A 14730-nucleotide genomic window follows, 5' to 3' on the forward strand; every position below is an offset into this window, starting at 1 on the left:
ATCATCAAAACAATATAATATAGTACACTAAAAACACAATAGACATTAAACATTAAAGCAATTTTAAAAGGGGTGTTTTTGTCAGAGATTTGAAGTTGGGCAAGTCAGTACAGTCACGGATGTGTTTGGTGAGAGAGTTCCAGAGGGAAGGGGCAGCTGCAGAGAAGGCTCTGTTGCCCCAGGTTCGGTGCTTGGTCCTGGGTGGAGGAGTCAGGAGGTTTGCATCAGATGAACGGAGGATGAATTGTGGCGATGGAGCAAGTCAGTGAGGTAGCTCCCTCTTGGTAACTTCATTCGCCACCATGGTCTTCATTTCCACTGTTATGCCGATGACTCCAGCTCCACAAACTCCATCAACCCCGCGGCGCCACCACCCACTCCCTCTAACTGCCTCGCCGACATCAAATCCTGGATGCAGATCAACTTTCTTAAACTAAACTGTGACAAATCAGACCTGATCTCATCGGCCCCAAATCCCTCACCAAAACCGCGGACTGCTTTCGCTCAACATCGACAACTCCACCCTCTCTCCATCCCCCACAGTCGCAACGTCGGAGTCATCTTTAACAATAACCTCTCCTTTGAACATCACAAAACCAAATCACCAGAACTGCCTTCTTCCATCTCAAGAACATAGCCTGATTGTGCTCATCACCCCTTCCCCGCTGCGGAAACCCTCATAACATGCCTCACACTTCCAGAACTGACCACTGCAACAGCATCATCTACGGCACACCATCCACAACTTTAAATAAACTACAGTACATCCAAAACTCTGCGCCATCTGCTCACCCACACCCGCACCCGTGATCACCATCACTCCAGTCCTCCAGACACTCTCGGTATTTTACTAGTAAGAGAGGCAGAAAGGGCTGAAGAGGAGATGGATTTGAGGTTTCTGAAAGGTATTGTCCGTTTATCCTTAGCAGTATGCACTTATGTGTGTGTGCTGGTTATGTCAGAAGGTGATGCGACTATAACACAATTTTTTACTGTGAGTTGGTTGAGATATGACCTAATACAGCGAATATTTGCAGTAACATGTTTTCATGCTCTGTTTGCAGGAATGACTGCAAATAACAACAGTCTAAAGTGTCAGTGAAGGCTGGACGCTCCATCTCTGTCCCATGTCTCTATGAGTCACAGTACACACACCATGTCAAATACTTGTGTAGAGGAGATAAATTCGGCAACTGCTACACTGAAGTTAAAACAAATCAACGAAACAGTTCAGGAAAGTTTTCAATCTCTGATGACAAACACCAAAGAATCTTCACTCTGACTTTTAATAATCAGTCTGTTGATGACACACATTACTGGTGTGCTGTGGAGAAGAATAATGGATCACACGACGCAAAGCGTTTTCAGCTGTCAGTCACCAGAGGTACGAACCCTTAAAGCACTTTTAAGCACATTTCAATTCCTTTGACACATTTCAACAATGTGGAGAAAAACACTGATGGGGAGTCTTGCTTTGCTTTTTGTTCTTCTTCAAGGTTCACCTCAACTCTCTGTGGATCATCAGGAGATTACAGGATTTAATGGAGATGATGTTACCATCCATTTTAAGTATAATATCTCTGGAGAGATTCAGTGGTGCACGCTGGGAGGGTCCTGTGTGAAGGAGCAGTCTGGATCACTAAATGGAGCAAGAATGACTATCAATGCAAATGATTTCACTGTGACACTGAGTGGACTGAGGACAGAGAGCAGCGGCTGGTATTTATGTACCAAAGGAGACCTACAGATGCCAGTGCATGTGACTGTTAAAGAGAGACCCAGCACGAGTAAGTACCACACTACTAAGTAGTAGACTACTACTGTATGTCTGCTTTCACAAATATATTTAGTTTAATGAATTATCCAACTGAAATTTTACTGTAAGTAAGGAGAAGAATTTTAAATTCTGCAGCAGCATTCTGAAGTAACAAATGCGTGGACTAGTTTTTCTGCATCCGCTTGAGAGACAATGTGTCTGATTTTAGCAATGTACGTAAGTGGAAGAATGCAGTCCTTGAATTTTGTTTTATGTGGACGTTAAAGACAAATCCTGATCAAAGACAACTCCAAGATTCTTTACAGTGGAGCTGGAGGCCAGGGTGATCCCATCTAAAGTAACTAAGTCTCTAGAAAGAGAGTTTCTGAGGTGTTTGGGTCCAATTACAAGAACTTCAGTTTTTGTCTGAATTTAACACAAAAATTGTAGGTCATCCAACTTTTTATATCCTTAAGGCAGGCTTGGAGTTTAGTTAACTGATTGGTTGCATCAGGGTTAACGATAAATATAATTGGGTGTCGTCAGAATAACAATGAAAATTGATAGAGTGATTCCTAATAATGTTCCTAAAGGAAGCATATATAAACTAAATAGAAGTGGTCCGTTACAGAACCTTGTGGGACTCCATGACAAACTTTGGTATGCAGGAGGACATCATGACGTGAACAAACTGAGATCGATCTAAGAAATACGATTAATAAACCAGCTTAGGGCGGTTCCTTTGATGCCAATTTGATGTTCTAGTCTCTGTAAAAAGATTGGATGGTCAGTGGTGTCAAATGCAGCACTAAGATCTAACAGGACAAGAACAGAGATGAGTCCTTTGTCTGAATAAATATATATAATATATATATATATAATATATATATATATATATATATAATATAGATATATATTATATATATTAGGTGTGAATGCTGAAAGCATCAGTTAACTCTTCACATTGAGTAGAAGCATCATTCAAATTTCAAAATCTTCAGTTCAATTAGGGATCAAGGTTTTCTCACTTGTACCTTTCACTCAAAATATTCAAGGTTTTCCAGGAATATGTCCTTATTGACAGAATGTGCCAAATGTACATATTTCTGTGTTTCATGTATTATCAACACGTATCTACTTATTCATACATTCAGCTCAATACTGATGTGTTTTAAGTATTATTATTAAAATGTTTGAAAGTATTCAACTTTCTCTGAAGCTTAGTTACAAATGAAGTGTATGAGAAAACCCTTCAAACTCATTCACACTGAAACTCAATTATTTACAACATTTGAGACTTTCTCATGTTCTTTCAGCTTTTTGTATCTTTCATATTTTTACATAGTCACTGTTCAAAATTCAGAATTCATGCAAAAGATGTTTGCATCAGGCTGGTAGGTGACCGTGTGGTCATCAAAAATACACTCTTAAAACACAATTAGGGTTTGTATGTCACAACATGATGGGATGAACTGTTGCTAAGCTAATGTTTTCTGGTCACTGACTGTATATGTAGCTATACTTGAAATATGAAGCAGATCCCCTCTCACTGTGTATACTGGCATTGTTAACATACATGAACAGCTAAGCTCACCTTAGCATTGGATTTAGCAAGCTAAGTTCATAAACTATGTGTCCATTGACAAAGCTGAGAAATGTCCCACCGGACTGCTGACATCACCCTATACATATTTATTTAACAAACATAGTAATAATATGAATAACTTTTATTGTTCTATTGTAAATGATGTATGGATGAAAATGCATGATGGTAGAAAATGAATGAGGATGTATTCTGATTAAATATTTGTAACTTGGTATTCTCTGTGTGATATTCTTGATCCTCCTTTATATATTACAGTTGTATGTTGAAGTTCAATTCTTAACCGCATTTTATTACTCTGGTGAATAAATCAAAGACGAAGACAATATTGGAGTACGTTTTTTAATTTTTTATGAGTTGTTGTTTTTTTTCTTACTGAAGTGTCCTCCACATTGACAGGGAGGATCACTGTGTGGTACAGAAACAACACTAAACCAGACCACAATTGGTGATGCTCTGCCTTGATGTTTTACACATTCCCCTCAGCTCTCTGACAAGCTGCACATTTGAAAGAAGCGTTGACCTGTTAGTGACAAGGACAAGTTTGCAGCTCTACGAGCAACATCATGATAAAAATAAAGTGTGACAGTAGTTGTAGTTCAGACCAACAGTGTGAATGTGGTTTACACTTCTGTCTGTTCAAGTTGATGTGTGTCTCCTCTGTGGATGAATGCACAAAAGTGTTCCAGTAAAGAAGCATAAATTATTTTATCTAGCCTTTATCTTTGTGAAACCACAAGCACACAACATGTACACACCAGAGAAACCTGAAACATATCAAACTAAAGACATGACATTTATTTTTTTATTCTTATGTTGTCTATCGTCACTGTGTGTAATGCTGCTGCTGCACTGTAACTTTCCCAGCATGGTGATAAATGAAGTATAATCTATCTATGACAAATTTGAACAAACTTAAATGATGGTCATAGCTTACGAGTGACACCTTTCACTCATCTCATTGTTTTTTACACGGTCCATGTCAATGAATTGTCATTAAAATTGGTTCGGCTATCCAAAGATTCGGGGTATTATCAGTGCTTTGGTCAGATTTATCAATACTATGTTGATGAAGCTGTCCTCTCTGGCTCTCTCATGATCTCATTGACAGTAACACAACTACTCTATGTCCATAAATGGTCATTTCTGCAAACAGGAACATGTTTACCCTAGTGCTCTGAATATAAATCTGACCTGTTGAGGCTTCTATGAATTAAATTAAAGGTACTTAAGGTGCTTTAAGGGTTCGTACCTCTGGTGACTGACAGCTGAAAACGCTTTGCGTCGTGTGATCCATCATTCCTCTCCACAACACACCAGTAATGTGTGTCACATCAGACTGATTATTAAAAGTCAGAGTGAAGACTTTGGTGTTTGTCATCAAAGATTGAAAACTTCCTGAACTGTTTCGTTGATTTGTTTAACTTCAGTGTAGCAGTTGTCCGAATTATCTCCTCTACACAAGTTTGACATGGTGTGTGTACTGTGACCATAGAGACATGGGACAGAGAGGGGAGGCCAGCCTTCACTGACACTTTACTGACTGTTTGTATTGTGCAGTCAATTCCTGCAACAAGAAGCATGAAACCATGTTACTGCAAATATTCGCTGATATTAGGTCATTACTCAACCAACTCACATGTAAAGAATTGTGATTATAGTCGCATCATCTTCTGACATAACCAGCGCACACACATAAGGAAACAAATGATAAAATGACCGCTGTGACTGACCTGTGACTCCAGGAAGAGGAGAAGAACACTGAGATGAAGAGCCATGTTGATGAGCAGAGTGAGACTGAACGATGAGGACCAACTGACTGTGAGAATGAGTTTCTACTTCCTGTTTTTTAAACAAGCATTTCTTAACAGCGGTGGTTAACACCTCCCTCCTTTTGCTGTTTTTTATAGAAGCCTCCACAGAGTCACATTATAATATCAGAGCACTAAGGGTAAACATGTTTCCTTGTTTGCAGACTAATGACCATTTATGGACATAGAGTAGTTGTGTTACTGTCATGAGATCATAGAGACGAGCCAGAGAGGACAGCTTCATCAGAACTGAGGCTGCATCATGTCATGACAAGAGTATTGTGAGACAGTTGTGATGTTATTTTCAAGAAGCAAATAAAAGATTTCTGGTTTCTGTGCATCATGGTATGATTAAATGACTTTCATGAAGTAGTTTCAACAAGTTTATTTTAATCCCATACAAATTTGTATTTGACATCTTTCATTTTGTCTTTGTAAACAGCATCAAAGTACTCTGCTTCTGCCACAGTTAGTTGGTTTTTCCAATCTCCAGCAATTCCTGAAATACAACATAGAAGAGAATTCATGGTGGATTAAAGACATGGTGTGGGAAATTTTCCCAATTTCAATTTTTGAACTGTATATACTGTCATTTTTCTAGTTTGTATAATCTCTTTGCACAGTAATTTTGCATAGGCATCCTTCTTCATGCTCTGTAGATTGCATCAAATAACAGTGGACATGAAATAGTCTGATATGTATCATTTATTAACACAAACCTTTCCTGAGAAATTCAGACTTTGTCTGGTCCATGAATTCACGAGGAACTGTAGAGTAGTTGGACATTTTGTTCTGCTTCATGTTCTTGAACAAACATCGGTCTGCTATCTTCTCCATCACCTCAGGTCCAGAGGTTTCTCCAAGAACTGAGACATTCTGGCCACAGAGTCCTTCAGGTCCTGCACCACAGAGAAACACATCATATCATACTGCAATAGTTCTCACAGTATGACCATGTATTCTTGTGATGTCAAAATAGATTTTCAGTTTTTGCGGATTAGTTCTCAATCCTCACCATTATCATCTCTTCATAGGAGATATACATTATGCGATCTTTATCTTCAGCATTCAGCCAGCTCTTTACACGATCAAACCAGGAGCCCAACATAACTAGAAGGAAAATAAAGTCAAAGTATTCAGTTATAATGAGTAAATTCAAACTTTATTCATTTCTGATTAATATTTATTCTTTAGTGTTGAACTTTATGGTCTTTGAACATCACCCATGTTAACTAAAGTTGTTAGAAGGTCAAAGACCACAGCCATTGCATAAAATGTAGTTCAGATGGAGGTTCGTCTCCTTAACTGTGATTGTGTGTTGTATTATAAATAAATACTGCACACTGAACAGTGAGAACAACCTTTTCCATCAAGGAACTTGTGGAGGAACTCGCTCTGTGGACCTGGGTTTACCAGAAAGGATGTCATCCCATAATAGTGAAAGGAAGATGTAAACACATCTTTGGGGTTTCTCATCACATAGATGACCTGCAGGGATGATATGACATTCATTAATCATCTATGGAGCTTTCAGCACTCAACCCTTTTCAGTCTTCAGACACAAAGTGTATGATATATGACATATGCCTGCCTTAATTTGCTACATAGCATTTTTTTCTTGTTGACGTCTTGTGTCTGACTATACCAGAAGATAAAGTGTCATTGTCTTTTTGCAGCATGACAACCACACGTGAGACACAAAAGAAACAGTTCTAATGAATGATGACATTTATATGTACTTTTTACATTATGATATATCAACATGGCTGCCATGAAAAATGTGTATGGTATTCTTATTCTAAATTGACCACTCTATTACCATCCAATTTCCTCTAAAAGTCCGGCACAATCATGCAAGTGTGTTGAGGTTGTTCACCTCCTTCATTCCTCGTATTTTCCGATTGTTTTTCTCTTCTCTTATCTTTATGTCTGTCTTGTCTGTCTATCTTCTCAATTAGTATGCTAATTTCAGCAGGGGGGGTGTTGTCTCAATTCAAATATGGCCATTATGCACTTAACATAAACTACAATTGCAACATTTTACTCCTTTTTCTTCCTCGCCGAATTGCAATTGTGTGAGAATTAGCACCAAGATTTGACTGACAAAATATGAATGTAAAACTGTATTGTATACGTATATGTGTATATGTATGTACAACTCCAGCAGCTTACTCTGCCACCATTTTCACAATTCTGGTAGCTCCATGTCTTCTGTTCTGCTACCTAGCCAAAGTGGCAACCACTGAGCTGAATGGTGCACACATTTTTTTTTTAATTGATTACGTCATTTTTAAAACATTTTGTGCACCATTAAAGTGCTCACAGTACACTGCATTTTACAATAATTGACAGTGTGAACACACTTATGTAATCAAACTAGCAAGTGAGTTTAGACACAGCACTTACCTACATCTGTGTGTGTGTCTCCTCCGGCTTTCCTCTGACCTGCCTGATTACCTTACCACATGCACCACATGCACTTCATCAACCCCAGCTCACCCATCCAGACTCCAGTCTCCATCATGTTTACAGCGATATTGCCAACTCTGTTTAAGCAGTCTTTGGTTTATGTTTGCATTTGAGTCTCCTTAACAGATGTATTTATTTGCCTACCTCAGGCTGATTAGAACTCTGGCCCAGTTGAAGCTGGGTGGAGCAATGCTGGAAATCAGCGGCTGTCTCGTGGTCTGCATCAGCGTGCAGAGAGTTGTGATGCAGTGTATGGTGTCAGGGTAAGACACTAAAGGGCACTTAATCATGTTTTATCACCCATAGTACATACACCCATACTTGCCATTTTGAAAGCCTCAATGTTTCATGACACACACTATACGTTAGATTTTGCTTACCTTTGGCTTGGTTTCAAAGAAGGATGGTGGCATCATGGTGTGATGGAAGTGTGTAGAAAACATGCGTGGGGATGGCCTCTGTTCAAGGTTAAGGACACAGGCCCGGTGTTCCTCCAGCCAGGGAACACGGTCCCAGTTAGGAAGCATCTCAACACAAGCTGGATCTCCTCCACTCATGATCAGAGGGACAATCTCCTGCATCCAAGTCGTACCTAAACAAAGGATATAAAGGGCTTTATGAAATGTATAGTTCCCTTAATAACTAATGCACTTTTTTATAGTTAACTTTTGATGTAAGATGACTCTGGAGTGTTTTGAATTTGCACTGCAGTACCAATTTTTAACCACTAGATATCACTGTTACACGCAAAGTTAAATATCTTTTTTTCTTTAAACACATTTCAGCCCTCCAAGATGCGGGAAATATTTCAAAATAAAACACACTGAAAGTAACAAGGAGGTTAAACATAAACAAGAGGCTGCACAAACATCCATGTCTCCTGCGCCACCCACTGGCTGATAAAATACACTGCAGGAGAGTTTTCATAAAGGCAAATCATATCCAGGTACATGGCACTGGCCATTATTAATGATTAACTCTGTCAATGGCAGAAGGGGAACTTTTTGAACTTTTTTTGACCATTTTTTAAAAGTTCTCTGTTATAAAATATTTAAATGCAATCTTTATTTTACTTGGCGTGAGAAAATAACATGTATTTATTATTAGTTAGTCATTATTAATAGGCCCTACTTATTATGGTGATAATATAGTTGCACTCCCTTTATTTGATTTGACAGTCTACATACAGACTTGGGCTCGTTCAGTATTTGTTGTACTGAATAATAACACAAGTTAGACATGGTGTTCTGCCTATCTCAAATATCATAACTTGAATTAAATACCCCCAATGTGAAATAATACTATAAACATAAAGACTCATATTGCTAATTCTTGATGATTACACACTAAACATGCATTGTATATATTCAATTTCTGACATATTCTGTAAATAGAGCCCTTTAAATTAAACACACACTGGACCTGGAAAGTGTTTCTGTGACTGCTGTCTTCGTTTTTTTAGCCTCGGGCTACCAGAGGAGACACCCACTTGTAGTGCCAGGCGCGGATATCGACGAAGCAGAGCTGTCATGGTGTAACTGCTTAAGGTAAGTGTATGGACTGTTTGCCTGCGGGCAGCAGACTGGTCAGTGAGGACGGGTTGGTACAGAAGGAAGCTGTTCTTGAATGTTTATTTAATATCTCCTCTTTTCTATCACTTACATGTTATAAACGTTTCAGTTGCTTTTGTTTATAGACCGTCTATAATATAGAGCGTTTGTCTGCACCGGTGCGTTAAACAAACACAGACAACTCACCGGACTTCGGGTACGTTACAATGATGATGTCGTCCCGGCGGAAAGAAAACTCCTCGTAGTACTTCAAGCTCTGTGGTGGGTGCAGACATGCAGGCACGTACACGCCTTTGTACACTGTGTATAACTCTGCCTCAGTCATCGTCCAAAGAAACCAGCAGAACTTCTGAAGTAACGCAGACACTGCTCTGTAGACTAGGACTGTACTTCCTCACGTCTCTTCCGGTCTCTTATGTCTTGTCCTGCAGATGGTAATGTTGTGGGGGCGGGAATTATTACTGCTGTCGGTGCGAGGACCTGTTGGAACTGAAGGAATTTTTCAGCACTATTTTACTTCTTTTCCCTTTTCTGGGACTAATTTCGTGCCACTAACATTCGTGAAAAGTCACAGATTTTTGCCGGCGCGTCATGCTTGTAAAAAAATTCGAAAATTTGGCGGTTGTGTGCATTGGCGTTGCAAAATGGCTCTATAGCGCCCCCTACAATTTTTCAAAAACGGCAAATGAATGGGGTGACTTTGGCGTAGGATGACAAAATTCGTTACATGCGTGTGTCATACCCAGACGCACAACAATGCTTATGTACGCCATGGTGCCAGATGCACAGGAAGTCGGCCATGTTGGGTGGAAGTTGCGTTTTGGCGCCATTTTTGCCCATTTCCACACCTCGCATATGATCAAACTTGTCCTACAGATTTAATGGTAACGGCTTCAAACTTGGCCAGGTTACTCTTCAGCCATGGGGGAATAAAAGTTATAGACAACTTTTCCAAAGTCTGAACGGTGTGGCCGTGATGACCCCTCAAAGTTCGAGGACTCGCCACTACTCGCCACAAAACAAAAAAGTTGCTTATAACTTGTGGATACATTGTCCTATCCTGACCCAACGTCATAGGGTGGACGCTGGACACAGCCTGAACGCCTACATATGCTCATACTCACACTCACCTATAGCGCCACCTGCTGGTGGTTGGTGGTTGCCTATCTGGATCGCTGCAGTGTCATCAAATTGGCTCATGTAGGGCTTCAGGACTTGGTGATGCTTCCTGGTGAAAACAAAGACGCCACCTCATACGCTGTGGCTGTGGTGTCCCCTCAAAGTTCGATGACCCTCTGTGACTGCAATGACAGCTTTCCATACTTGTGGCTGTGTGTTTGTCTCCCTCTGGTGGCCGAAAGCTGGTTTGCTGCAGCTCCTTCTTGTGATGTCGTGATGTACATGTGACTTTGACGGCCTGCTCTACACTTGACGAACGGGTGTGCAATGCGCGTGGGACGGTGTCCAGCGCCTACCCCAACGTGCGCACATGCGAGGACCCGTACATCGCTGCTTGCAGCTTTAATTTATTCTGGACTGCTTCTTCGAAAAACACAAAGCAGTATTATTTTATTATTTTATTATTAGGCCACAAGTTGAAACACGTTGCTTTTCCAACTACGTTGTTTTATATATTACAAGTATTGATAGAGTGTTGACCTCTTTTCTCTTCTCCTCTCTAAAGAAAAGGCTAAAGAAAAAGTTATTTCCTTACAGTGGTTACATTGAGCACAAATAGACACAGGACCAGCAGCCCCAGACACACTACTGATCCTGCCTTATGCATGTGTAGTTAAAAATATACCACAGTTGCCTTTAAGTTCAAACCAAAGTCCAGATGCTTCTCTGATTATGAATGTACAGGTGACACACAGGAAGTGTGTCTTCACATGTGTACTTTTTTTTCCATTTCTTGGACACCAAGTCCAGGTGCACCAGAGTTCTTGTCAAAGAAAGATGACCTGGACAACTGAGAACCTTCACAGATTACACTTTTTTGTTTGATCCACATGTGTTGTTTCATAATTCTGATCTCTTTGGGGTTCATCTACAAAGTAGAAAATAATAAAAGAGTGGTACTCAAATGTGTATATATGTGTTTTTTGGTATTGGTAAAGGGCCACAGGTCGGATTCGAACCCTGGGCCGCTGCTGAGCCTTTGTACATGGTGTGGATGCCAACCAAATGTTTTTCTGGCAGAGTCAACAGTACAATAAAATGTTGTTGGGCAAGAAAAACAGGTCAGGTCAGCATTAAAAGCACTAGTTGCAACAGCTGCACTATAGATAGGAGATAAAAACATTATTTGTCTGTTGCCATCATTACAGCATTATGCTTTACCTGTTTACAATGAATCCTTTAGTCCTTCTGTAGTCCGATTGCAAAACTTACTGTAGTCCTTTCCTTTAACCATTTTCACTGTTGGTGTATGTTTTATCTGATTTTATTATAACTTGTTTTTTTATTGTGCTTAGCAAGTTTATTTATCAAATTATTATTTTTAGAGAAGCTAGAGAAATAAATGAAAACTTTCAGTAAAAACTGGAGTGATATGAATACAGTACATATATACACTCATATAAATTACACTGGCTCAACTAATTCCAACTCAGCCATTATTGAGTATTTCTCATGAGACTTTTATAGCTGAACTAACTCAAATACTTTAGTACAACCAACATTATTTGTTTTGTCCTCTACAAGCTTAATTATGTTGAACTAACAAAATTTTTATATCAAAGTTTTAGTTTAATACATGGTCAAATTACTCTATTTAAGTTGCTATAACTAATATATTTTTCTTTCCTCTACTCAGAAAAGTCCATGCAAATTGTTACCTCAATTTTATTGATCATAAGTAACTTATTTCACTTAAGTCAGAATAAATTAGACAGGCAATTCCAGTTTTACTGTCCATATGTATTTATTGTATCAATAACACTTTTTACAAACTGTTTTCATCTTTGTGTGATGCGCTGGCTGGATCAGATGTGGCACCTCTGGTTACAATGATCTTCAACACTTCAGTGGTGAGATCTCCATCAACCTAGCATAAATAGGTCAGGTCTAACACAAAGTATCGTTTTTCTGTGTCAGATTACCAACTGCTCTTTAAAGAGATTCTCCTCCTTTTCTCCGAGGTACACCACCAATCCACGGATCGCAACCGCTCTTGCGACCTCTCTCTCTCTCGCTGCCTCCATCTTGGACTGCTCACCCACTCCACTCTGTGTCTGTCTGCAGGAGAAATAAAGTGTCAGCGCATTTAATCAATCATAACTCTGAATACAAAACTGATTTTCACAGGATTTTTTCCACATTAGGTTGTAGCACGTTGTCTGTCGTATGGTTGAAAATATGCGTGTTTTGTGTTTTAACAACGTTTCGATTAAGAGTTATTGATCCCGGAAGTGCCAATATCTCTCTAACTTTACCAAAGTGCAGTGGCCAATGAGGCACCTTTCCTTATCTCGTAATTATGACACTGTGATCTCGTAATTACGAGATCACAATGTCTTAATTACGAGATCCTGATCTCGTGATCTCGTAATTACGAGATCACAATGTCTTAATTATGAGATCTTTTCTCGTAACTACGAGATCCTGATCTTGTGATCTCCTAATTACGAGATCTTTTCTCGTAACTACGAGATCCTGATCTAGATAAGGTGTCTAATTTTTTTTTTTTCAAGTGAATGCAATACGCTTCCGTACTAACGGCTAGAGCCACTGTTCATTTTAGCATTACAGCTTATAGATGTGTCTGCAAACACGAGGGCTGAAGATTCATGCCCGCAGCAGTTTCCTGGACCGCAAGTTTGGGCACCTTATAGCCGACTCCAATGCACTTCTAAAAGTTTAATTACTTTGAAGACATTAGCTAGCTAGCTAAAATCATATTTCAATTTTAGTGTTGTGTAACTGAACTGAGCGCTGATAGTTACTTGCAGTTGCACATAAAATTAAGAAAATAAAAAAATATTTACTCACCAAGTAAAGTTAATCCAACCATGACCTTCACTCCTTGGGTCTCTCCCTGGCTGTTGCAGTCTGGCAGCCTCTTTTGCTTTTATATGCACACGTGATAGGAAGCTGCACTAACTTAATATTATAATACAATATTAAGTTTCATTAACTTAAAACTTTTCCTTGTTAAGTGAAGGCAGAAAGGCTTATCCAAAATCAGTGAAAACTTCTTGAAATAAGTTATCAACTTAATAAAACAATGGACATGTAACAAATTGTATTTTTTATGCTGAAAAAGCTCATGTTTTTAAGTCTTACTAACTAACCTCCTGAATCATTTCTTAGAGTGTATATATAACCAGACATGCCATTGGATGGGGTAAATGATTTTAAAATAAGCTGTTCAGTCCAAGTCCAATAAACTGCCTTTCCTTTGACTTGATTTAACTGGGTCATAGTTTAGAGAGAGAGTATAGTGAGCTGTATTAACCTTCAGCTGCAGAGATTCTGCTTGTTTCTAGCTTTGAACGATGACTGAAACAGAGATATACAAAGTGTACAAAGGGGTCTATATGCCCGCTAATCTGTACACACCACAGAGCCTGAAATACTATGAGGAGTTTTCTTTTCGCCCAGATGATATCATCATTGCTACTTATCCAAAGTCCGGTGAGTAAACAAGACATTTCTGGAAAAAAAACTTTCTTCTCAGTTAACATGAAAAAAGGTAGAATTACCAACAATTGTAAAGATGTATGCTAGGGTTAGTTAATGCTTTATGAATTACTAATGCCACAGAGAATGTGTTTCCCATAAACTTTATAGTTACTATTATTACTGTTACTATTTAACAGTTAGCAGTTAGCAGCAATATCAAGCAAAGGAAGAGAGCAGACTGTACGGCCAACATTTTTGCATTTTGGGACACTTGGGAATTTCCGTAATAAATATGAGACTTAAAATATATAAGTATATATTATAAATATAAGAAATTTAGACAGACTGTCATGAACTGTAAAAAAACAAAAACAAACAAACAAACAAAAAAAACATGGACATAGAGATGTCACCCACAGATTTAAAGCCGTTAATATAAAAATGGACAAAGACCTGCAGCATGAATGGAGCTGAGGCAGGTTCAATGAAGCCTGGTTTCTCAAATAAGCCACCTGTGATAGCGCCCACCTGTCAACTTTAACTTTAAGCCTTAATATAATTTGAACAGGTGAGTTCTATAAAAATTCACCCTAAGGGGACTTCCGGTGTAGCGACTGATGGAGTAGGACACGCCTCTCTGAGCTCCTGCAACAACCTTCACAAATTCTGTTTTAGGCACACTTTTGTATCTTTTTTCGTCTTTTTTCGGTGTGTGTTTTCCCCACCACCATATTCTCAACTCAACGCCAACCTTTTACTGATCAAAATGCCTCCAAAAGCTAAACCACCTACACAACAACCGCGGCCTACTCCGCCCGCTGCAACCGCTCCTCATAGTGGCTCCCCCTCCTGCTCGAACGGAGCCGCAGGCGGCACTCCTTGCCCCGGCTTTAAGGC

At 39.2% G+C, this 14730-nt stretch overlaps 2 protein-coding genes and 1 pseudogene across 3 annotated transcripts in view; 2 read left to right on the forward strand and 1 right to left on the reverse strand.

The window, feature by feature from the left end:
• Positions 1–1810, forward strand: part of LOC113747869 (uncharacterized) — a 6240-nt gene extending 4430 nt beyond the window's left edge. Inside the window, exons 3-4 of the mRNA XM_027289435.1 lie at positions 1087–1384; positions 1497–1810. Coding sequence (XP_027145236.1) covers positions 1087–1384; positions 1497–1810 — 612 coding nt within the window. The remainder of the gene's footprint in view (positions 1–1086; positions 1385–1496) is intronic.
• Positions 1811–5540: 3730 nt separating this feature from the next.
• Positions 5541–9806, reverse strand: LOC109141279 (sulfotransferase family cytosolic 2B member 1-like; annotated as a pseudogene).
• Positions 9063–14730, forward strand: part of LOC109141280 (sulfotransferase family cytosolic 2B member 1) — a 21810-nt gene continuing 16142 nt past the window's right edge. Inside the window, exon 1 of one of the 2 annotated variants that reach the window (XM_027289574.1) lies at positions 9063–9186. Coding sequence is in view for 1 of the 2 variants with exons in the window: in XM_027289573.1 (XP_027145374.1) it covers positions 13707–13845 (139 nt within the window). In the remaining variant the exon portion in view is untranslated. Of the gene's footprint in view, positions 9187–13609; positions 13846–14730 lie in introns of those variants that run through there. The other variant, XM_027289573.1, reaches the window with a different exon arrangement.

Source organism: Larimichthys crocea, chromosome XVI (genome assembly GCF_000972845.2).
Source record: "Larimichthys crocea isolate SSNF chromosome XVI, L_crocea_2.0, whole genome shotgun sequence".
Taxonomy (NCBI): Eukaryota; Metazoa; Chordata; class Actinopteri; family Sciaenidae; genus Larimichthys; species Larimichthys crocea.